This window comes from Myxozyma melibiosi (assembly GCF_037950935.1).
Source record: "Myxozyma melibiosi strain Phaff 52-87 chromosome Unknown BZA70scaffold_9, whole genome shotgun sequence".
In the NCBI taxonomy this organism is placed as follows: Eukaryota; Fungi; Ascomycota; class Lipomycetes; order Lipomycetales; family Lipomycetaceae; genus Myxozyma; species Myxozyma melibiosi.
This window is the reverse complement of record NW_027042923.1, coordinates 41417-63642: the sequence shown is the minus strand read 5'-3', so window position 1 is coordinate 63642 and position 22226 is coordinate 41417. Positions and strand designations below refer to the sequence as shown.

Below are 22226 nucleotides of genomic sequence, written 5' to 3'. Positions count from 1 at the left end.
ACAATCGAATCGCGTTGAGGACGCGGTGCTGCACCGGCCGTGCACGCGGATCTATGCGCTTATGCTGCAGCACAGCCGCACGCGTACGCTGAGTAAGTGATTATGTGATTATGTATGTATCAAGATATTTGATGTATTTCTATTGATATCGCATGAGAACATAAGCCGAGTAGATGTATAATGTAGAGTGTATATGTATAGTGCAGAGAAGTCAAGAGACGTCTACGCCCTCTTCTTGCTCTCGAGCTCCTGCGGCTTCACTCCGATACCGTTTCCGTTACGGTACATTTTAACGCCGTCGCCCTCGACAAACTGGCAAGTACGGCAGACCTTCCACAGCGCGAGAAGGACGTTTGTGCGGTCGACGCGGTAGTGGCTGCCCATGACCTTGCGGATGGCCTGCGTGGCCTCCTCGGCATGGTAGAAAGGGATGCGGCTCGAGTAGTGGTGCGCGACGTGGGTCTCGATAATCTCGTGGAAGACATGGCGGCCGATGGGTCCGAGGAAGCCACGGTCGATGGTGGCGGCTGCGCCACGGGCAAAGTTCCACTCCGAGGCCTCGTAGTGGGGGAGGGAGGGGTCGGTGTGCTGGAGATAGGTGATGCAGACGAGCCAGTGGTTGACCCAGAGGTAGGGCATGAAGTAGTAGAGCGCGTAGTTGACGATGCCGAACTTCTGGATGGCAAAGTACGAGACAGCAGAGGCGGTGAGGATGCCGAGGTCGGAGATGATGATGTCCCAAAAGTCCTTGGCGTCAAAGATTGGCGCGTTGGGCCAGTAGTGGTTGATCTGCCACTTGGCCACGGAGGGGTACTTTTGGCCGGTGACGTTGGTGAGGAGGTAGGTGGGCCAGCCAAAGAGCTGCTGGACGAAGAGCCAGTAGAGGGAGGCGATGGGGGCCTCCTCGGTGAGCTCGGAGAGGTCGCGGGAGATGAGGTAGGTCTCCTGGGACTTTGGGACGAAGACCATGTCGCGGGAGAGATGGCCGGTGGCCTTGTGGTGCTTCGAGTGGGAGATGCGCCAGGAGTGGTAGGGGACGAAGAGGGCGGAGTGGAGGACCCAGCCGACGGTGTCGTTTGCGAAGCGGGAGGTGGAGAAGGCGCCGTGGCCGCACTCGTGGGCTAGAACCCAGAGACCGGTGCCGACCATGCCCTGGACGAAGCCATAGGCGGCCCAGCAGAGGACGCGGAGGGCAAGGGAGTCGATGTACTGGATGTGGGTGGCGGCGTAGAAGAGGAGGGCGATGTAGACAAAGTCGCGGAGGACGTGGGCGAAGGAGCGGAAGAAGGAGCGTTCGAAGCAGTGTTTGGGGATAGCGTCGAGGATGTCTTTGATGGTGAACTGGGGCGGGACGAAGTCTTCGCCGAGGGCGGTTTTGTAGACCTTCGGGGACTCGACGACGGTGGTGGCAGAGCCGGTGGAGGCCATGGCGAATACTATAGGAGTAGGGAGGAGGAGGAGGAGAGAAGAGAGGAGGAGGAGGAGGAGGAGGAGAGGAAGAAGACTCGGCTCAGCTCAGCGACAAGAAATTCAGTTTTCAGTTTTCGCCTTCGCGTTGCAGCCCGCGAGCCGGTCCGGACTCACCAACTCTTGTTGATGCTGTTTGTTGCTGTATCTGTTTATTCTGTTTGCATTCTGTACTGTTTATTGTTATCTACTCTTTATATGTTCATATATATCCTGCAATTGCCAGACCGCTGCATCCCCTGACTCAGCATCCATTGTCCGATGAGCTAAACACTCCCCAACAAGCACCCGCGCTCGCAACTACCTTTCTCAATCCTCTTCTTCTCTCTTTTTTGTTGTTGTTCAGTATTGTTATAGTCCCTGTTTCTTGCTGAATTGCACTGTATTCATTATAGTATTCTAATTGTATTGTATTGTCTATATAACTATGCATATTCACCACTCCTCCCTCCTCCGCCAAGCTCGCCACCCCACATTGTCTCCCGCCCCAACACAACATTCTCTCTTTCACGTGCTCTCACATGACATGACTAATCAACCACTAATCACCCTCCCTCTTCGCCATCATCAACTCCATCTCCATCTCCATCTCTCCCTCCATCTCTCCCTCCACCCCCCCATACCTCTGCACACCCCTCCTCCTCTCCCGCTTCGCAAACCACAGAAACGCAAACAACGCACACACATCAACCACATCAAACGCCGTAGTCATCTTATACCCTATCCTATAATGCGGCGCCTCGTACGTCGGAAACAGCACCAGCGGCAACCACAGCGAAAACCCGGCCCCAATCGTATTCCCCACCGCGCACAGCAACCCCCGCAGCTCCGCATCATCCCTAAACTCCTCCGACGCCCACGTAATCAGCAGCGACCACACCGGCTCCCCGATATAGCTGCACATGTTTGCAAAGAAAATCACCTGCCGCGGAAGATCCCAGATCGCGAGCAAGACCGAGCCCGTCAGCCTGAACCCCGTCGCCAGAAACAACCACGGCCACCGCGCCCGCGTCCGGTCCGACAGATTCGCAAACAAAAACCCAGACAAAAACCCGAGTCCGTACCCGAACGTCGGCACGATGTTCAACTCCTCCACACTGTATATCCCCAGACTCTTCAACCACAGATTAAAGTAGCTCGACGTGCCCGAGATCCACAGCATCGTGTACGATACCAGAAACGGCCACGGCCGCCACGACCGGAAAAACATGTCCACAAACCGCTTCACCGTCAACTTCCGCGGCTCCACCTTCCCCTGCAACTTCACCCGCACAACACTGATCTCCCGCTCCCGCGCACTCAACCACCGCGCCCGCGTGTTGTTTGGGAAATCAGGGATACTGTAGAACCCCCACAGCGCAACCGGAATCCCAATCAACCCATCAATCACAAACATCCACCGCCACCCGGCAACCCCTCCCACCCCGTCCAGCAGGAAATACACCCCGGCCTGGATATACCCGGCAAACATCTTGGCGATGTACCCCGCGCAGTCGTACACCCCCATCCGCTTCGCCAGCTCGTCGGGGCCGTACCAACTTCCCAGGATATACGCAAACCCGGGATACGACGAGCTCTCAAACAGACCGAGGAAGAACCGGATCACGTATATCGTCCGCGCGGACTGCGCTGCGGAAATAAACACAACCAGCGAACTCCACACCAGCTCGCATGCCGGAATCCACAACGACGGCCGGATCCGGTTGATAATCACCTGCGACGGCGTCGATCCTATCAGATACCCGACGTTGAAAAATGTATCAAACAAATTCCTTTCTTGCCCATATAATCCCAGCTACTCCAACACTTCAATTAGCAATATCCAGCTGCAATACTCTAAAAGTACTCACATCCTCTTGCATCCCGCTCACAAACGCACTGCTCACATTACTAACATCCAGACTCTTCAACCCATAGCTCAGCAGCGCATACACCAGTATATACCGATCCAGCCGCTGGATATACCGCCGCTCGTTCGGCGCCTTTGCAAAGCTATCCCACACCTGGCCCAGCATCGCCATCCACCGCGAGGGTGTAAAATCCTCCTCGTCGCCGTAGATGTTGACTATCTTTCGCTCTTCGTCCTCGCCTACCTCAATGTCCTCATACTCTTCCACCTCTTCTTCTGTCTTTCTCACCTTGTTCGCATCCTCGCCTGCAAGTAAAGGCTCCTGCCCTGCAAGTAAAGGCGCGTCAACAACCTCAATCGTCTCTCTCATCTCTCTCAACTACTTCTTTCTATCCTTCGACGCGTAATCTGGCAATCTCACTGATCTATCAATACCCTATCTCTATCCCTCCGTGCACGAGCTTATTCTTATCCTTCCTGCCCTTCTTTCTCTCTTCCTTCACTTACTGACCGCCTCGCGTTGGTCCTCGCGTTGCTGCAACCAAACTCTATTTCGGCGGTTGTTCAGACGCGTCCCCGGAAGTTTATTTGCTCATTAACCTCTCGCGAAACTTTACTGCTCTTCTTTATTTCTACGTCGTTGTAGTAATAGATTTTCTACTCTCTGCGCATTTTATACATTCAAAATGAATAAAAATAAAAAGAATAGATTATTTGTAGTAAAAATTAGAAATGCAAAAAAAAAAAAGAGTTGTGAGCTCCAACCCGGATTCGAACCAGGAACCTCGGGATCTGCAATCCTACGCGCTGCCATTGTGCCATTGAAGCATCAACAACACTTATTTTCAGCGTCTGTCGCTTATAAACCCGTGTAGATTGACTGGATTTGACTGGATTTGGAAGGGCATGAAGAAGCTGGTTTGTGATGGTTTGGGTTGAGAGAGTGGGTTAGCTGATGATCTATGCATGATTTGACAAGGCTGGATGGCTGTGTACTGTGGTGACAAATATGAGATCATGATATAACGATACCGAGGATATATAGGACAAGTGTTCCACTACTACTTAGTAAGTGTTACGTCTCCCATACCCCACATCTGTACTCCTACTGATAGCCGTGATCTGATTTAAACAGATAATACTAACAACAGCAAAGTCATCTATCCACATGGCCTTCTCACGGAACTTACTCTCCAACCTCAAAACCACGAAAAAGATCATATCACTCTACGCAGTAGTCATTCTCATCATCTTAGCGACTACCTTCTCAATAACCATCTGGAGTTACGAATACACTCCCAGGCCACTGAGTTTTGTTGCCGTCGCGGTCGTGTGCTCGACTGCTGCGCCGGCGAATTGCTTGGTGACTGTGGTTGCGAACGCATTGTTTGCGATAAAGGCGTCTGGGAGTGGGGGGTTGATGTACAGAGAGGCAGTTTTTGAGTGAGCATGGGTTGGTATCTGCGCGAGGATGTGTTTATAACGGCTACAGCTATGCCGTTGAGAATGAGATGTGCACTCATTTCAAAACATCTGTACTATCGAGATATGAAGATAGGAGACACGGCCAGAGTCACGGTCGGTGAGCATACTTAGACGTTCGTCAAAAGCGCAGAGTCCAGCTATACGTCCGATAACGAAGCGCTTGACGCTGTCTCGGACGATTGGCCGCATCTTGCAGAAAAGTGCAAAGTGATCAATAAAGCAGATATGAAGAAAATTGCGGGTGATTTTAACGAGATTGGATATGTACGCTCGAATTATGGATCTTCTAAGAGCTACGATATAGGCAGGTGGATCAACGACTATGACAACTATTCAGAGAGGAAGTTACAGTGGAGTTGAGGCTTAATCAGCCTTGCTGAGAATAAATGCATCAGACTTCTCCAGGCTCTACAGAGGATCGCTACAAGCAAAGTATTATAAAAATAATAATATTGATAAGAATAATATAAAATATAAAAAAGATGATTTTGTGGGTTCTCAAAAGTATCGGGATAGTAAAAGAAAATGAAGAATAAAATCAACTCCCAAGCGCCTTCTTTTTTGATTTTTTGTGATTTTCAAGTTTTTTTGTAATTTTTGTTGAGTGGGACTGTCTGTTCTTTCTGTGATATTCTGTGGGATTCTGTCTGTTATATTCTGTCTGTGGTGTCCGTTCTGTGATGTTGCTCTGGGTGTGCTGCCTCGACTGGTGATTCATCCTCAATCCTCAATCATCAGCAACTTAAAAACCATCTGCGCGTCCTTTGCGAGCGCTTCGAAAACCCTCCGGACCGGGTCGTCGAACATTTCAAGCCAGATAACTTCCGCCAATTTCTCGATCGCGCTAAACTCACGAGCGCAGTCGAGCGTCGTGTAGTGCGAAAAGTAGTCCTTGAGCGTGTTGAGGAAGATGACGTAGGCGGTGATGTCCTGCTCGGTCAGGCCTAGGCGCTTGGAGTATAGCGGGCAGTAGAAATACAGGGGCGAGACGAGGACGTCGATGAACATTTGAAAATTCTCCTTGCCAAAGTCGCCGTTGGTGAACGGGTTTTCTCCCTCGCCAAGCAGGGCAAGCATGACGGTCTGGCAGGCTTTCCGCTGCGCCTTGCGCATTCGAGGGATCTTGATGTTCCAGTCGAGTCCTTTGAGGTTAATCCGGTGGACGTGCGAGAGATTCGAGATCTCAGTGAGCTGATCGTACTGCAAAGGGGCCGCTCCAACGTGGGCCAGTCGATCAGTGTAGAGCCAGTGCGTTCCGGTTTCGACGCCGGAGAAGTGTCCGTTGCGGAGCGGAATCGGCGTCGGGATGAACGACGACCGAACTAGCGCGCGCACGGTGGCATATTCGGTGCCTTTCTCCAGCGTGTGCGGGTAGGCGGTCGTGCGAAGGAGGACCATCTTCCAGGAATCGAAGTAGACGCGGTCCTCGCAGAAGCTAGAGCTGAAGAAGGGGGCGAAGTAACCCTTGGGGGTGTCGTCTTCGTCCTCGACCTTCTTGTGTCGAAATGCTCTGGCCATGATCGCTTCGCGGATACGGGTGGCTCGGTGAGTGATAAAAGCTGTCATGTTGAAAGATAGTATCACGGGTGGGAATGTAATGTTGGAGGAAGAAAAAAAAAAGAGGGGGATTGGGGGGAGAGCCGGCCTTATATATTCATCTCGCTCGTTGTTCCTCTTGCTCCTTGTGCTTGTGGCTCGTTGTGTTGTTGCTCGTTGTGCTTGTTGCTCGTTGTGCCTTGTTTGCTCGTTGTGCCTTGTTCCGTCCTTGTTCCTCGGCCCTTGCTGATAATTATGTTCGGCACCCACGTGGCCTTTCACTAGCAGCGGAGAGCAGGTCAAATTCCCTGCATAGTCAGATACGAGCGAGGTGAACATCTGTTGAGCTGGGACAAGGATTAGGATCGCGGGATCATGACCGTGGAGGAGAGGTCAAGCGGTGCCTCAGTCTCCAGATCCGCGACTGCAGACCGCCGTCAGCTCTGGTAACCTAAACATTATGAACAATTCTAGTGCTAGTAGATTTCACTACAATTCAATGCAGTATGGCTGATACAGTAGGAAGTAGGATAGCTAATCGTATGAATCTCTACTGTCGACAGTCGTCAAACTCCCAGCTGATGATGTCAGACTGATCGACAGGGTTTTGGTATCGATCTCATCTCCACATGTCTTTCTTATAATTGACACTCCGTCTTGACTACATCTCTGGCATTTCCTTCTTGCGTCTTCTAGCAAGAAGAACAGACATCTGCATCTATGGCTACTCGGGCAAGTTTTAGAGGTATATCGCGGCGACTATTCTCAATGCAATCATCTCTCCAAGCGCAGGTCAACACGACCTCCCTCTCGGCCTTCGACGCCAACCACTCGCTCTACGACAAGTTCCGGCCGACGCACTACAAACCCGCCGTCGACGCGCTCATTAAACACCTCGCCCTTCCCCCGGCCGCGAACGTGATTGACCTCGGCGCAGGAACAGGCAAGTTCACCGAGCTCATCGCCGGCCGCGGGTTCAACCTCTCCGCGGTCGAGGTCTCGGACGGCATGCTCGCGACGTTTCGGAAAAAGCTGCCGGATATTCCTGCGCTCAAGGGCTCGTCCTACGACATCCCGGTCGCAGATCACTCTGTGGACGCGATCTTTATCGCGCAGGCGTTTCATTGGTTTGCAGACTTGGAGGCGCTGGCGGAGTTCCACCGCGTGCTCAAGACGCAGGGGAAGCTGGCGCTGGTGTGGAACTTTGATCCGAAGCCGGACAAGAGCAGCGTTTGGCAGTATGAGGTCGCAGAGCTGTGCTGGTCGTATGAGGATCCTGATGCGGCGCCTCAGTTCAGACACATGAGGTGGAAGGAAGTATTTGAGACCGAGAAAGCGGCAGAGTTGTTTGAGGTCCCGCTGCAGCAGGAGACGGTGTACTGGAGCTACAAGACGCGGCCGGAGGACGTGTTCCAGCTGTGGCTTACAAAGAGCTACATCACGAACCTGCCAGAGTCGGAGCAGGCGGTGGTGAAGGCCAAGATCGAGAAGATCCTGAGGGATAAAGCGACGCCGGAGCTGGACGCGGACGGGCTTCTGGACATCAGGATGGGGGTGTACCTTACGTGGACGGCGGCGAAGTGAAGGGTGTAGAGGTTGTAGAGATATACTGCAATAAGAGAGATATCGGCCGCTATGGCAAGAAACAGGAAGCTCCCCCACCATCGAGCCGACGCGCCCACACAGTGGCATCGGGAGCCGTCCCTCTGATTGGCTGGGCGCACACTTCCGCGCCGCTGTTGTGGCACAAGTGCATAAACATCACGTGCACGGCTCAGGCATCCCGCGGGCTGAGAACTGCGGCTCTGCGTAGGCCTCGGACCGGCAGCCCGCTTTCCCCGAAAGCCTCTGGCTCTTCCTCTCTTCCTCTCCTCTGCTCTCTTCACCAACTCCCTCTCGCCATCACACCTCCTCTCCTTCCTTGCACTCAATTCCTGCAAAAAACCATGCTGTCGACTGTCTTCAAGTCGGTCCGCCTGGCCTCGACTGGCTCGAGAGCCCTCGCTCGTCCTTTTGCTGCTCGCTCGCTGGCGACCGAGGCGGTCGTTTCTCATATGCCCGAGGTGCGATAACTTTTTGTTTGTTTGTTTTTGGAGAGGATTGAATGCGCTGCAGTGGAGAGAAGGGCTGCAATGACCCGGCGCTCTTGTCGGACTCGCAGATCTCGGATCTCAATCCACACGCAAGCCGTTCGATTCGTCGGGAGCTCTCCTCGATATGTTCAGCATCAACTAACAACAGCATCACTGATTCCAGGAAATGGACGCTCCCTTCACCGTCACCCTCCCCGCCGAGGCTTTCGAGACATACATGTTGGACTTGCCCTCGTACGAGCTGACCACCAGCAAGGCTGAGCTGATCCAGATGTACAAGGATATGGTCACCGTTCGGTATGCATCTGTTTAGAAATTATGCATGCGAGCTCTTCTAACATCCCAATCTCTCTAGCCGAATGGAGACTGCTGCCGATGCCCTTTACAAGGCCAAGAAGATCCGTGGTTTGTAAGTTCTATCCTTTGAGACTTTTCGGATTTCATGCTTCGGTGATAACATATGCTAACCTCATTTTCCAGCTGGTACGATTACAACAACATCCATTCCGACTATCAAACGGTCTAAGCTAACATATAACCACAGCCATCTTTCGATCGGTGAGGAAGCCATTGCCGTCGGCATTGAGCATGCCATCACTCCCGACGACCAGGTCATTACCGCCTACCGTTGCCACGGTTTCGCCTACATGCGTGGTGCCTCGGTCAAGAAGATTCTTGCTGAGCTTATGGGCCGCAGCGAGGGTGTCTCTTTCGGAAAGGGTGAGTAGACCGATCACTTTCGAGTTCTTTCCAGGCGGATTTCTAATTCTGTCACAGGTGGCTCCATGCATATCTTTGCTCCCAACTTCTTTGGCGGTAACGGAATCGTCGGTGCCCAGGTCCCTGTCGGTGCCGGTCTTGCATTCGCCAAGCACTACCTTGGTCTTCCTCACACCACCTTTGCCCTCTACGGTGATGGTGCCGCCAACCAGGGCCAGGTCTTCGAGGCCTACAACATGGCCAAGTTGTGGAAGCTCCCCTGCGTCTTTGCGTGCGAGAACAACAAGTACGGTATGGGTACCTCTGCCGCCAGATCGTCGGCTTTGACTGAGTACCACAAGCGTGGACAGTACATTCCCGGTTTGAAGGTCGACGGTATGGACGTCCTTGCCTGCAAGCTTGCTTCCTCGTTCGCCAGAGAGTACACCACCACCGGCAACGGACCTTTGGTTATGGAGTACTCCACCTACCGTTACGGTGGTCACTCCATGTCCGACCCCGGTACCACCTACAGAACCCGTGAGGAGATCCAGCGTATGCGTTCGACCCACGACCCCGTCACCGGTCTCCGCGACAGACTGACCAGCTGGGGCGTTATCTCTGAGGAGGAGCTCAAGGCTGTCGACAAGGAGATCCGTGCCTACGTCGAGAAGGAAGTTGCCGAGGCCGAGGCCTCGCCCCCACCTGAGGCCAGCCCCGATGTTTTGTTCCAGGACGTCTACATCAAGGGTACCGAGATCCCTGTTCTCCGTGGAAGAATCCCCGACGAGAACTACACTTTCGAGAAGTAAAGCGCTGCAGCATCAGTGTTGTGAGGGCTAAGCACCATATACAAATGAAAGATATTGGGGAGTCTTTTGTCTTTTCGATTGTTCAGCGACCAGTGGCCGGTCCGCTTTCGCTTTGCTGTTATGAAGATATAAAGTGACGAAGTAATTATCGTAAATGGTAGTGTCAGCATAGTATCTGATAGACAATGTCTAGTTTAATCAATCTTAGAAATATATCCAACTACAGTAATGAGTGCAAGAGTCGACCCGGGTCAGGATCAAGTTCTGACCCGATGATGTGCAGCTGACCCGAGCGGCTCACCGCTTTCGGTCTGGGTGCCCAGCTCTTCGAGGTCTCCAAAGCCAAGTTCGTCTTTGGCAACTGATCAAGTTCACCGCCGAAAGACCAAAACATCTTCACTTCTAGCAGCAAAAGGGTGTTCTGTTTGGACAATCTCGACGCTTTTAAGTCTCAGTTCAGTTCAGCAGTCTTTGTCTGGAAACCACCTCCAACCCTTGTTCAGTCTTCCTCGACTTCGTCCCGCACTCAGGCTTATCTTATCATTCGTCATTGTCCGGCGACCTTGGTCTGACTGAGCAGCACCTGCTCACATCTCTTTTTCTCTTCATCTACTCTGCTGTTTCGACTTTTTTGCGCCCGTCTCTGTGCTGTGCCAGAAATGCGGTCTCGTCAGTATGATTTCCTGCTGCTAGTCGTGCTCTTCCTCGCAGTGGCGCGATCGTCGACCGCCATTGCTGCCTTCCCAGGCTCGCGAAATAGCTCGTTTCCTATGAGCTCGATATTCAATCACAAAAACAGTCCGCACATCGCTGCTTCGGACGAATGGTACCGTATCTCTTTTGTTTTCCGGGTGGGCTGACGATCGCTGTACGTCGTGCGGGGACTGACTTTGCGTGATAATTGTAGCTTCAATTGCTTACTGCCCGCACACCAATGCGCCCAGTTCGCCGACTGTCGACCGTACGATGGGTTTTGCGACTGTCCCGCTGGGTTTGGCGGAGCGGACTGCGTTGATCCTGGTGGGTTTCATTGTTTTTGGAGTGTTTTTTGGATGCTGTCTTTATTAACCGGGATCTCATAGTCTGCGGATCTCTCGCAGATGGCCGCGACCGAATGCCCCGCGACGGTCCGTCTTGCGACTGCACCGATGGCTGGGGTGGAATCAATTGCAATGGTATTTTAAGATCTCGTTCGACAATCGAGTGTATCGTTAGTACTTACCTGATCCTGTCTAGTTTGCCAATCCGACGACTCTTGCAACGCATTCACGCCCGATGGCACCGGCGGCGCATGCTACAAGGGTGGCATGACTGTCAAGCAGAATTTCCAAATGTGTAACGTCACTAGTAAGTCATCAACTATTCCAGTGAAGTGTACGAGCTATTCTTGTGGCTAATCCCTTTTTTTCAACCACTAGACCGCAAGATTGTGGATATTTTGGACGGAGATTTACCCCAGGTTACTTTTACTTGCAACCGAACCTCTGAGATTTGTGACTTTCAATGTGCGTTCCCTACTATCGTTTTTACATGGTTCTTTCACTAACATTTGTCCAGTCTGGATTGGCGAGGTTGAGAGTTTCTACTGCCAGTTGAACGAGTGCGAGTTCTCCACAGGTATGTGTACCCCCGACAGCTCATGCATACATAACACCATTATCTAATTATTTCTTTCAGAATCGACGGCCAATTCAAACAAAACGATGTACGCATGCCCCAGCATCGAATGCGCGTGCATCCCCGACCGCATGCTCTGCGGTGCAGACGGTTCGATCGACATCACAGACTTTTTGACCGAAGCAATCGAAGGCCCCGGCTACTTCACCTGCGACTCCGCCTCTGACTCTTGCGAGTTTTCCGAACCGGCGATGGATGAACTCATCCAGTCCGTGTTTGGCGACGAGACAATCACTCTGCATTGCGATAGTGGCGAGTGTATGCATTATAGTGAGATTCCGGGGTACGAGCTGCCCAAGAAAAAGCTCAACAGAAAGGTGCTCGCGTTTGGAATCATCAGTGTTTTGGGGTTCATTGGACTTGTGACGTTTGGTGTGATGTATACCATTCGGAAGCTGCAGGATATGACAAGCGGCGTGAAGCTGCCTTCTGAAGACGAATCATACAAGCTCATGACAGGACATACCCCCGCCACGCTTCTTTTCCGAAACACGTCGTACAGCGTGCGTGATAAGACTGTATTACGAGGCGTCCAGGGTGTCGTTCGTCCGGGAGAGATCATGGCGATCATGGGTGCGTCCGGCGCAGGCAAAACCTCGCTACTCGACATTCTTGCCCACAAGAACAAGGACGGCAGAGTCGATGGCCAGATCCTAGTCAACGGCTACAAAGTGACTGACGATCAGTTCAAGGGCATCATCGGCTTTGTCGACCAGGAAGATGCTCTGATGCCTACTCTGACTGTGTACGAGACTATTCTGAATTCGGCGCTGCTGAGACTACCAAAGACGATGTCTCGTGACGCAAAGCATCTGCGCGTGCTCGAGACTATGAATGAGCTTGGAATCATTGATATCAAAGATCAGGTTATTGGATGGGAAGGCCGGCGAGGAATTTCGGGCGGAGAAAAACGCCGAGTCGCGATCGCTTGCGAACTGGTCACTAGTCCGTCAATCATTTTCCTAGACGAGCCGACGTCCGGATTGGACTCTTTCAACGCGTACAATGTGATTGAGAGTCTCAAGACTCTGGCACAGAACTACAAACGTACCGTCATCTTCACGATCCACCAGCCGCGTTCGAACATTGTTGCGCTGTTTGATCGACTACTGCTGCTGTCGCACGGCGAAGTTGTGTACTCTGGTCTCGAAGCGGAGTGCCAGGCTTACTTTGCCGGAATTGGATACGACTGCCCCCCAGGCTTCAATCTTGCCGACTTTTTGATCGACTTGACGATGACGGCCTCGCAAGCCAGTCGTAAGAACGGACATTCGTACCATGATATCTCGCCACCTTCAGAGCCGATCAGCTCAGGCTCGTCTGCCGTCACCGCTGCGTCTGGCGAGGATGAAGACGGTGAGCTGATTCGTTTGTCGACAAGAGAGGATACCGAGGTCGAGCATCCGTTACAACAAAACGGCCATTCTGAGACAGAGACAGAGTCCGCAGAGACTTCAACCACCGCCGAAGTCTCGCAGACGCTAGATCTAGTCGAGATTGTGAGAGAATACAAACGGTCGCAGATCTCGAACCAGATCATTTCCGAGATCGAGCAGAGTCTGCACGCGTCGAGTGAAAACACAGACGAGATCCCGTCGTTCTTGGTCGATTCGAGAAAGATCGGCGTGTGGGAGCAATTTGTGATTCTTTCGGGACGAACGTTTAAGAATCTGTATCGTAATCCTATGCTTTTACTCACTCATTACGGAATCGCTCTTGTTCTTTCAGGTATGTTGCGCTTCTTTTTTTTTCTCTGGTTTACGTTCTAACTCGTTTTAGTGCTCGTCGGATATCTGTACTACGACATCGTGAACGACATTTCAGGCTTCCAAAACCGACTCGGATTATTTTTCTTCCTCCTCACGCTGTTTGGTTTCAGCACGCTGACCACGCTGCACATCTTTGCATCCGAGCGCCAGATATTTGTCCGCGAGCGCGCGAACGGGTTCTATACCCCGATCGCCTACTTTGCGTCCAAGGTTGTGTTTGACATTATCCCGCTGCGCGTGGTGCCGCCACTGCTGCTCGGATTGATCATTTACCCGCTTGTTGGGCTGAACTTTGAGTCGTACGGAATGGCCAAATTCCTCCTCGTGTTGATTCTTTTCAACCTTTCGTCTGCCGCGATCTGCCTCTTCATCGGTGTGATGATCAAAGACAGCGGTGTGGCGAGTTTAATTGGCATCCTCGTCATGCTCTTCAGTCTCCTCTTCGCCGGCCTGTTTCTGAACAAGGACTCGATCCCGCCCAGCGCGCTCTGGATCCAAAACCTCTCGATTTTCCACTACGCGTTCGAAGCCATGCTGGTCAACGAAGTCCGCTATCTGACGCTGATTGAATATAAATTCGGCTTGTCGATCGAAGTTCCTGGCGCCACGATCCTCAGCACGTTCGGGTTCGACACGACTGCGTTCAGGCGCGACGTCACGGGTCTTGTCGTTTTCTTTGGAACTTTTATCGCACTGGCCTACGCTGGTATGCATTTCCACCTCGTCGAAAGACGGTGAGTGTATCTACACCTACCAAAAAGCAAACGTAAATAAAAGAGTCGGATCGAGAGCTGCTGCTTGTATTCGTGTTGTCTCTTCATCTTTTGTACAACTCACAAGTTTCTTCTATTTTTATCTCTCTTAGGTGGTCATATATCTCTTTACTTATCACTTTCTCGGTATGTTTTATATTCTCAGTATCGCGCTTACCCCATCTGTGTATTATTCCTAATTCCATTCCAAGTCATCCTATCACTGGTTCCCCAGTCGCTTTGTCTCTTCTTTAAATGTATTGACATCTCCAGATTATGTAATATAGTAAAGAAAAACCAGGGTTGGGGTTGGGAGTTTTGCAAGAAGTTGTAATATCGAGGCAATGAGCGCTCGCAAACGAGATATTAGTCCAAATCACAGCACCAATCTTTCGCCACCCCGCGTATATCCTGTGATTGTCAGCCAGAGATCCCTTTGCTGCTGCTTTTATATTGTGAAGAAACAGACAGACAAAGAGAAAGAAGGAGACAAAGAAGAGGAGAATGTCGCGCCATCATCCAGATCTGATTATGTGTCGCAAGACGGCAGGAATCAGCGTCGGCCGATTATGCGAGAAATGTGATGGCAAATGTCCTGTCTGCGATAGTTACGGTATGCTCTCTATTTCTATTTCTTATCTTTATACGATTATAGGTATGAGTACGAGTACATACTAACACAACACACAAGTCCGCCCAACGACCCTCGTCCGCATCTGCGACGAATGCTCATTCGGCAACTTTGCAGGGAAATGTATAATTTGCGGCGGCATCGGCATCTCCGACGCCTTCTACTGCTTCGAATGCACGCGGCTCGAAAACGACCGCGACGGATGCCCGAAGATTATTAATGTCGGGTCGAGTAGGAGTGATCTTTGGTATGAGAAACGGAAGTTTAAGCAGGCGGGGCATTAGGTGGTTGCGATTGGGGTGTACGATATCGGGTTTGAGAAAAGTTGCTAGGCATGTTTGAAGTGTATATATAGAATTAATATTAACTTGGAGTTTCTGATACTTTTAAAGTCTCATAAGACACTACTCACTACCACCACCCTCATCAAAACATATCTCGTACAAACAAACAGATCAAAACTCCCTAAACTCCAAAATCAAGACCCCGTCCCCACTCTATCTCTATCTCTCGCTCTCGCCGCCCTACCGCTAAGATCTTGCTCTCGCTTCGCCGCCTACCGCTCAGACTTTTGCGCCTGCGCCTTTGCAGGCTGCGGAGCCGCAACCACGACCTGCTTCAGATTCCCCATATCCGCGTCCGCGACATACACGCCCCTGCGCGACGGCCGCAGACTGACAAACGACTCCCACGGCGGCAGCTCGAGAAAGCTCCGAATGTCTTTCGGCACGCACAGGCCCATCGGATCGCCCATCACCGAGACTGTCGATTCCCAGCCATACTCGTCGACCATCTCGAGACCGCGCGGGGTGGATGAGATAAGGCTGATGACGTAGAACGCTGTGCCTTTGAGCGACCATACTTGCGATGTCGTCGCGATCTGGAATATCGTCTTTGTGATCTCGGCTTCTTCCACAAACGGCACTCCGAGCTCCATCGAAGCAATATTTCCAATCGCCCACAGGCAGGATTTCAGCTTGGTCAAGATAACCGGATCGGCCTCCTCGTCATGATGAAGCTCGATATACTCACACAGCCGTCTGACGTGATCTTTTTGCTTCAGGATCTTGCAGCCCTCGGCCGTCCGCACGAGCTCACGGTAAAAGTGGGGCGGAAGCGTGCTATCGCCTACCGCGGCGTGACTGTTCTGCGCCAGCAGTGAAATGGCAAGCTGCCGCTCGACAACATACACATACGTCTCGTTGCCGGAGATATACCATTCCTGCATTTGCTGCTCCACATAATCCAGCCCTTTCAGATACTCGAGTCCTTGTGGTGTAGATAAAAATCTCAGCAAAAGCGGCGAAACAGATTCAGTCAGATACTCAAGATCAGGCAGACATTCCACGATCCTATCCAGCGTCCGACTTGCCATGCATGCATCCCCCAGAGTTTTCACCGCCAAGTCGCAAACTTCCTGATCGACATCATACAGCTGCTCGACCAGCAGCTGCACCGCCCAGTCGTGCATCTCTAGATCTTCGAGATCAAGCAGCGTGCCGACGAATGACGTCGCAAACATTCGCACTTCCTTCTCGCCGGTGGTCAGAACTTTGCCCAAGAGAATTCGAGGATGGCCTTCAAGATGATAGTCCAGACTGGAGATCAGCGCGACGATCAAGTCCTTTCTTGACGTCAGCTCCGAGAGATGGTAAAACATGTTGAACATGCGCCATCGCTCAATCATCATCACTCCGTTCGGATCCGAGCTCAGCGTCCCCAGAAGTGTGAAATACCCATAACTAAGCGTAGTCTCGAGTCTCTGTTTAGAGAACAGAGGCTCGGAGGAAGTAATCCCGCTCATAGGATCCAACTGGGCCATACACTCCGCAATCTGCCGAAGCAGCTTATTTTCAGAAAGATACTTGACGCCCTCCGGATTCGCGAGCAACGTCTTCACCAGCACGCATCCGGCTTTGACATACCGCTGCGTAGTCGAAGTCTTGCGCACCTCCGAGAAGCGATACTTGAACGGCCGGTAAAACGACATCAACCGCTTCATAAACTTTGTGGCTCGAATCGCTTCATCAAGACGTTTGGGGTTCATCAGCGGTCCCTGCATGATCTCAATCAGAGTATCCCAGTTCCACTTTGAATAGTTTTTCGTACTCAGCACGTTCGTCTCCAGCAACAGACTTCGGAAATAGGTATCATCGAGATGTAACCCAAGCCTCAATTTCTTCAACTCAGACCTCCGACTTTCCTTCACCGGCAGCCCGCCATCCCGCTGGTTCTGCAGCGCCAGATCCGGAAACGAGTGATACAGATTCTTTGTAATCCGGTCGATCTGAAAGATGGCCGAACTAGCAGCAAACCTATCGATCGTTTCCAATCTTGCAGCAGATCTAAACAAGCCGCCTAAGATCTGCGTCTTGATTGCATATTGCTGCGGTAGTATCTTTGCCGATAGACTGATTATCTCTCCCAGAAGCAACATTGCCTTTCGCGTATTCTTCGCATCTGTGTTTTCTTCGATAACCGTAAACAGAACTTTTAATAAATCGGTTTCGATAAATAGTGCTAGAAGTAAAGCAACGTATTTATCAGTCAGCGAGCGACTTTTGTCCCTGACTTCTCTCAAGCCGGGCTGTTCGTCACTCGACGTCCCTGCATAGTCTATGGCACCCACGTTAGCTCGCTGCCTCAAACACATAGTCATCTTAAACTCACCAGTCATCTTCTGGCCAGCGAGGAACGCAGCAGACCAAGCGGGAGTTTTTATGTTGAGAATCTCAAAATAGAGATCCATAATTACATCCTAAACAAGTGATTAGCAAAAAATTCTCTAGTATCACAGGGCAGTTGGCATAAACCTACTCGCAGACCCGCGATCGGTAATCGCAAAATCTCCACAAAAGCCTTAATTGACCGGAAATCAAACATGCACATATAAAACAGTCCCGGCCAACTCTTGAGCATCATCGCAATCACCCGCGAACAGCTTCGAACTTTAGCTTCGTCCATATGATCTTGTTCTTGCAGTTCTGTCAAGGGAGAGAATATCACGTCGAGGTCTTGACCCGCCCAGATGTACTTTCTCGTGCCCGGCTTGTCGAGTAGCTGCATGAATGCTACGGCTATGCCTTCTGCGAGATCATACGGGCCGTTGGCAAGCGTCAGGGCCAAGACCTTGACTCCTCCTGCCGCATTGATTTTTTCCGGAACGTATAGCACTGTATTATCATTAGTTCTGAGTACACTGCAAGAAAAGGGTCGTCGACATACGTAGCTCTGCCAAAGTCTCGACGGCAATATTTGACAGTTTATCAGTAGAATCCTCCGCCACGGCTACCAAAGCACACACAACACCCAACGAGAGCTCATTCGCACCATCCGGAATCTCGAGGTATCCACGGATAAATTTAATCGCCTGCTCTCTTTCGACGTTGAACTTTGCGTCTTTTGCAAGAGATCTAGACAAGGAAAATATTAATAAAAAGATTTGAGGCTAGATACTTGTGACATCTGCATACTTCAACACAAAGGAATCGGTGTGAAGGCCGATAATTGCCCGCAAAGACTGAATATCAAAGATCGCATAGCGCGCGGTTCGGTATCCTGTCGCGACGACTTCTTTCGCGGGATGCGACAGCAGTTTTTGTACTCTAATGCCATGGTCGTAATTTAGCGTCTGTCGAGGTCGAGAAGGCGAGGGTGGGGAGACTTACCGCCGTCCGAATACACTCAGAACAAGCTCTTTCTTGAGGTATGGATGCTTCTGCAGTAAAGACACTAGCTCGTTCGTCTTTGAGACTAGGAATAGAGGTGATCGGTCCGGTTCTTCGAGCGACTGCAGAATGTCACCTAGCGCCCAAGTTGGACTGGACGATTCGTTGAGCGAATCTGGTTATTGCTAGTCAGTAAGAGCAAAAAGCAGTGGCTATCAAGCAACTCCAAAACACACCTTCCTCTTCCTCATTGCTCGCAGTGGTAGCTTCGATATCGGTGTTTAACGACTCAAGATTAATCATCGGCAATCTATGTCTGCCTGTGTGTTATTGCTGCCCCCGTCCAGCGCGAGACTGCGAATCAGAGAGTTGCTTTGTTGTTTGATCCGGACTGCGATCCGTCAACTCAAACAAGAATTGACCTATTAAGCAGAGAATGTGTCTCTTTGTATAGATACTGACTGAGCAGCGGCTGCTGTTGCTATTGCAGCGTCTGTTTATGTTGCTCCAACGAACTGCGGCAGAATCACCGACGCGCCGACTCGAACCCACGAAGAAGCGGTATCGAAAACAAGAAATAGCAAAAAACCAGATACTAAAAAACAAGTACCAGGAACACACAGCGCATCCCAGTAAATAGCAGCAACACACAGATCTCCGAGGGTCTTTAGGTCTCTGAAGGGCGCCCGCCGGACCCGCGAGGCGAGATCTCCGTCCGGGATAAAGTTTGAAGACACGTGAGCAACGCTTCAATGAGCAAAATCTGTCTTCCTTCAGCAGACTTGCTTGTCTACATTCGATCTACAGTCATGTCGCAGGCAGGCGCGAAACGAAAAGCACCGGAGCCGATTGCTGAGCCGAAGCGGAAGGCGGTGTACCGGCCTTTGCTTGACAATCCGCTGGTGAAGGTGCAATGGTGGGCACTTGCCTCTTATTCAATGAGTTCTTCACAAGCTAACCTGATCCTTGCTCTCCAGGCCAGAAATACCAACAAACGAAGGACAGCTGTATTTAGATCTGCTCTGCGGGTATGTACAAGACTTTACCAGCACAGCTTTCTGTCTTCTAACAGTCACTAGTCTGCTACGTCCCCTCCAGCCATACATTGCGGAAAAATCGAATCACTCCCACAAGAGCACAGCCAAAGCCCACGATAGCCAGTCCCAGGGTAAACACCACCGGCCAGACGTCCTGGCTCATCTGACACTGGGGATCAACAAGTCCACTCAAGCTCTTGAAAGCCAGACATCAGAAATCTACATCTCCTCTTCCTATGCGACCAAGAACCACAAGACATTCAACAGAGCCGCAAAGATCAAAAATCCAGTAACGGCCCTCTTCGTCGCAAGACATGACATTACACCCGCCATTCTTGTATCCCATTTCCTGATGCTCTCAGTAACCGCCTCGCCGCGCGTCAAAGTGGTGACTCTGCCGCGCAAGTCGATGGAAACTATATCGAGCTTTTCTGGAATCGCTGAATTGGGCGTGGTAGGAGTGAGGAAAGACTGCCCGAACGCAGAGATGCTCTTTCAAGCGCTGGAGAAGGTCGACTACGTTTCAGCGCCATGGGGTCTTCCAGGGGAGAACAGGAACAGTGGAGGATACCAAGGTCTCAACCTGAAGACAATAGCGACGACTATGCCGATTATACAGAAGCAACAAAAGAATCAAAAGCAGAATCAAAGTCAAAGTCAAGGTCAGGGTCACATAGCGACGACTATGCCAATTATACAAAAACAAAAGAATCAAAAGAACCAGAATCAAGGTCAAGGTCAAAGTCAAGGTCAAACACTAAAACAGGTACAAAATAAAAAAGAAATTAGCTGATAGCTATAATACGGGTTATATAGTAATAAATTCTATTATTGTATCAATATAATATCTAGCTTAAGCGCTAGAGGCCGGGAAAGACCACTTCTCCTCGGTCTTGAAAGGAACACCGAGCTCGAGAAGGGTTGCGAAAGCCTTGCTAAAGTCGGCAAAGAAGGCATCGTTGTCCTTAGCGTACTTCTCGACGTACTTCTTAAAGCTCTTGTCCTTGACAAGCGCCATATCAGCAGGAAGCATCATCAAGCTCTTGGTCTTGTCATCCTCGTACTGCTTAGGTCCGTTCCATTTTCTCCAGTGCCACTTCTCGTCAAGCAGGAGCTTGTAGAAGTCGTTGGTCATGTAAGTGGGAGCAAAAGTCCAGGGGCCGTCGAATCCAGATCGGTCGGTGTGGCAGCGGCCGAGAGCGTGGGCACCAACAAGGGCAACAATCTCCTGATCGTTGAAGCCTGGAGTTCGGAGTTAGCAGAGGTTTTATACGTTATTAGTAACGGATTACGTTATACACACCCATGCGGTAGAAGATGTTGCGGATGTGGTCAGATCCCTGAGCGGCATCGGGCAATCGTCCATCGGGAGTGCAGGCGGCTGGAAAAGAAGTTAGACAAGACTAGATCGGTTTATGCCAAATATATCTCGTCACAGGTGATCGCATGATGGTGGAGCGTGATCGCGATAAGGCGACACTATAATCACGTGACGCACGATAGATATGACTGCCAACATGCGATTGCTGTATATGATATATTGAAGATGGATATGAGAGGGACTTACCGGCATCAGCATCCTCACGACCCGGACGCCAGGGAATGGTGGGACCACCCATCTCCTGGACGGCGCAGACGCCGCCGAGGGTCCAGAGGTCACCGTAGGAGATCCAGGGGTACTTGGCGTGGATGGGCTCGAGACGGTCACGGGCAGCTTTCTGTGGGGAGTTAGAGAGTGTTGATGAGATTGATTGAAGAAGTGGGTAGACTTACGAGACCAGCGTTGGCACCCTAAGAGGAAAAGAGGTAGATGTTAGTAGTGAAATTAGAGAAGGTGAGGCTGATATTGATCTGAGAGAGGAGGGATGAGAGCATACATGCGAGGCTTCAGGGTCGAATCTAGAATAGTGAATATGATCAGCATACGGTATGAAGGAGAGAAGGAATAGATAGATAGGTACCTCATAGTAGCACCGTTGGAGCCACCGGTCTTGGTGTTGACATCATAAGTGCCGGAAGCGTGCCAGGCGAGACGGATGAGGACAGGGCCGAAGGAACCGTCGTCGTAGTCGTTGTCCTCGAGGGCGTCGGCGATGTCAGCGTAGACCTTCCTGTAGTCTTCGTAAGTGGGGACAAAGGGGCCCTTGGTGGCCGAGGCATCAGAGGTGGTGGAGTAGTAGTAGTAACCACCGGCGGCGAGGGCAGCAGCGAGGGCGGCGAAGATGATGCCGCTGGAACCCGAGGAAGGAGGCTCGGGTTTGGGGGTGGGCTCGGGAGCGGGCTCTGCGGCTTTGGGGGGCTCAGTCGCGAACCGACGGACGGAGAGGGCAGAGCGGAGGGCGAGGGGGGAGCGGGTGGAGGCGCGGGAGGCGATGCGCGAGGAAGCGCGGAGGGATGATCTGAGGAGTGACATGGCAGTAGAGAGAGGGTGAGAGTAGAAGAGATCAAGAAGACAGAGAAGAAGAGAAGAAGAAGAAGAAGGAGGAGGGAAGCGGAGGTCTTTATAGAAGCCGAAAGCAGTCGATGGTGAACAAGTTGCTGAGGCGGGGTTGTGGGCTCACAAATGAGCCGCACGGTGGACTGAGGCGCGCATTATTATCCCGAGGCGGTGATTGGCCGGGGGAGGGGCCCCTCATTTGTGTTCACTGCTCACAGTGTGACTCTGTGACTGAGTCGTATTTGACCGAGAGATCAGATCCTGAAGAGCTGCTTCAAGTAGAAGAAGTAGCAGATAGTGAGAAGAAGAACAGC

At 51.4% G+C, this 22226-nt stretch overlaps 10 protein-coding genes and 1 non-coding gene across 11 annotated transcripts; 5 read left to right on the top strand and 6 right to left on the bottom strand.

The window, feature by feature from the left end:
• Nucleotides 1-107: 107 nt before the first annotated feature.
• BZA70DRAFT_281212 (fatty acid desaturase-domain-containing protein) lies at nucleotides 108-1556 on the bottom strand. The gene has a single exon (XM_064913086.1). It carries the CDS (start codon nucleotides 1426-1428, stop codon nucleotides 223-225), a length of 1206 nt encoding a protein of 401 aa, XP_064767020.1. The 5' UTR covers nucleotides 1429-1556; the 3' UTR covers nucleotides 108-222.
• Nucleotides 1557-2008: 452 nt separating this feature from the next.
• Nucleotides 2009-3482, bottom strand: BZA70DRAFT_240123 (putative pantothenate transporter; the record flags this gene model as incomplete). Its single annotated transcript, XM_064910495.1, has 2 exons — nucleotides 2009-3262; nucleotides 3318-3482. 2 exons carry the CDS (start codon nucleotides 3480-3482, stop codon nucleotides 2009-2011), a joined length of 1419 nt encoding a protein of 472 aa, XP_064767019.1.
• Nucleotides 3483-4072: 590 nt separating this feature from the next.
• On the bottom strand, nucleotides 4073-4144 carry BZA70DRAFT_t60. The gene has a single exon. It is a non-coding gene; the product is annotated as a tRNA-Cys (tRNA).
• A 1119-nt stretch (nucleotides 4145-5263) lies between these two features.
• BZA70DRAFT_281208 (uncharacterized protein) lies at nucleotides 5264-6879 on the bottom strand. The gene has a single exon (XM_064913085.1). It carries the CDS (start codon nucleotides 6674-6676, stop codon nucleotides 5522-5524), a length of 1155 nt encoding a protein of 384 aa, XP_064767018.1. The 5' UTR covers nucleotides 6677-6879; the 3' UTR covers nucleotides 5264-5521.
• On the top strand, nucleotides 6880-8170 carry BZA70DRAFT_281207 (S-adenosyl-L-methionine-dependent methyltransferase). The gene has a single exon (XM_064913084.1). It carries the CDS (start codon nucleotides 7058-7060, stop codon nucleotides 7919-7921), a length of 864 nt encoding a protein of 287 aa, XP_064767017.1. The 5' UTR covers nucleotides 6880-7057; the 3' UTR covers nucleotides 7922-8170.
• BZA70DRAFT_281204 (pyruvate dehydrogenase E1 component alpha subunit) lies at nucleotides 8171-10174 on the top strand. The gene is made up of 5 exons (XM_064913083.1): nucleotides 8171-8400; nucleotides 8594-8727; nucleotides 8786-8839; nucleotides 8975-9150; nucleotides 9208-10174. Exons 1-5 carry the CDS (start codon nucleotides 8284-8286, stop codon nucleotides 9939-9941), a joined length of 1215 nt encoding a protein of 404 aa, XP_064767016.1. The 5' UTR covers nucleotides 8171-8283; the 3' UTR covers nucleotides 9942-10174.
• BZA70DRAFT_281199 (transporter, ABC superfamily) lies at nucleotides 10175-14454 on the top strand. The gene is made up of 9 exons (XM_064913082.1): nucleotides 10175-10767; nucleotides 10849-10961; nucleotides 11024-11116; nucleotides 11178-11288; nucleotides 11360-11446; nucleotides 11499-11558; nucleotides 11619-13346; nucleotides 13398-14286; nucleotides 14352-14454. Exons 1-8 carry the CDS (start codon nucleotides 10601-10603, stop codon nucleotides 14123-14125), a joined length of 3087 nt encoding a protein of 1028 aa, XP_064767015.1. The 5' UTR covers nucleotides 10175-10600; the 3' UTR covers nucleotides 14126-14286; nucleotides 14352-14454.
• On the top strand, nucleotides 14455-15145 carry BZA70DRAFT_249546 (pre-mRNA-splicing factor ini1). The gene is made up of 2 exons (XM_064910685.1): nucleotides 14455-14752; nucleotides 14831-15145. The coding sequence occupies exons 1-2, from the start codon at nucleotides 14644-14646 to the stop codon at nucleotides 15052-15054; spliced, it is 333 nt and encodes a 110-aa protein (XP_064767014.1). The 5' UTR covers nucleotides 14455-14643; the 3' UTR covers nucleotides 15055-15145.
• BZA70DRAFT_281196 (Rapamycin-insensitive companion of mTOR, N-term-domain-containing protein) lies at nucleotides 15146-19109 on the bottom strand. The gene is made up of 7 exons (XM_064913081.1): nucleotides 18675-19109; nucleotides 18439-18613; nucleotides 18244-18375; nucleotides 17996-18183; nucleotides 17588-17943; nucleotides 17441-17528; nucleotides 15146-17386 (listed from the first exon to the last, which is right to left on the bottom strand). Exons 1-7 carry the CDS (start codon nucleotides 18739-18741, stop codon nucleotides 15327-15329), a joined length of 3066 nt encoding a protein of 1021 aa, XP_064767013.1. The 5' UTR covers nucleotides 18742-19109; the 3' UTR covers nucleotides 15146-15326.
• A 121-nt stretch (nucleotides 19110-19230) lies between these two features.
• Nucleotides 19231-20285, top strand: BZA70DRAFT_311659 (uncharacterized protein). Its single transcript, XM_064914962.1, has 3 exons — nucleotides 19231-19354; nucleotides 19416-19466; nucleotides 19518-20285. The coding sequence occupies exons 1-3, from the start codon at nucleotides 19248-19250 to the stop codon at nucleotides 20266-20268; spliced, it is 909 nt and encodes a 302-aa protein (XP_064767012.1). The 5' UTR covers nucleotides 19231-19247; the 3' UTR covers nucleotides 20269-20285.
• BZA70DRAFT_281192 (cytochrome c peroxidase mitochondrial precursor) lies at nucleotides 20286-21927 on the bottom strand. Its single transcript, XM_064913080.1, has 6 exons — nucleotides 21437-21927; nucleotides 21353-21374; nucleotides 21249-21266; nucleotides 21043-21193; nucleotides 20779-20856; nucleotides 20286-20717 (listed from the first exon to the last, which is right to left on the bottom strand). The coding sequence occupies exons 1-6, from the start codon at nucleotides 21886-21888 to the stop codon at nucleotides 20329-20331; spliced, it is 1110 nt and encodes a 369-aa protein (XP_064767011.1). The 5' UTR covers nucleotides 21889-21927; the 3' UTR covers nucleotides 20286-20328.
• Between the last annotated feature and the right edge of the window lie 299 nt (nucleotides 21928-22226).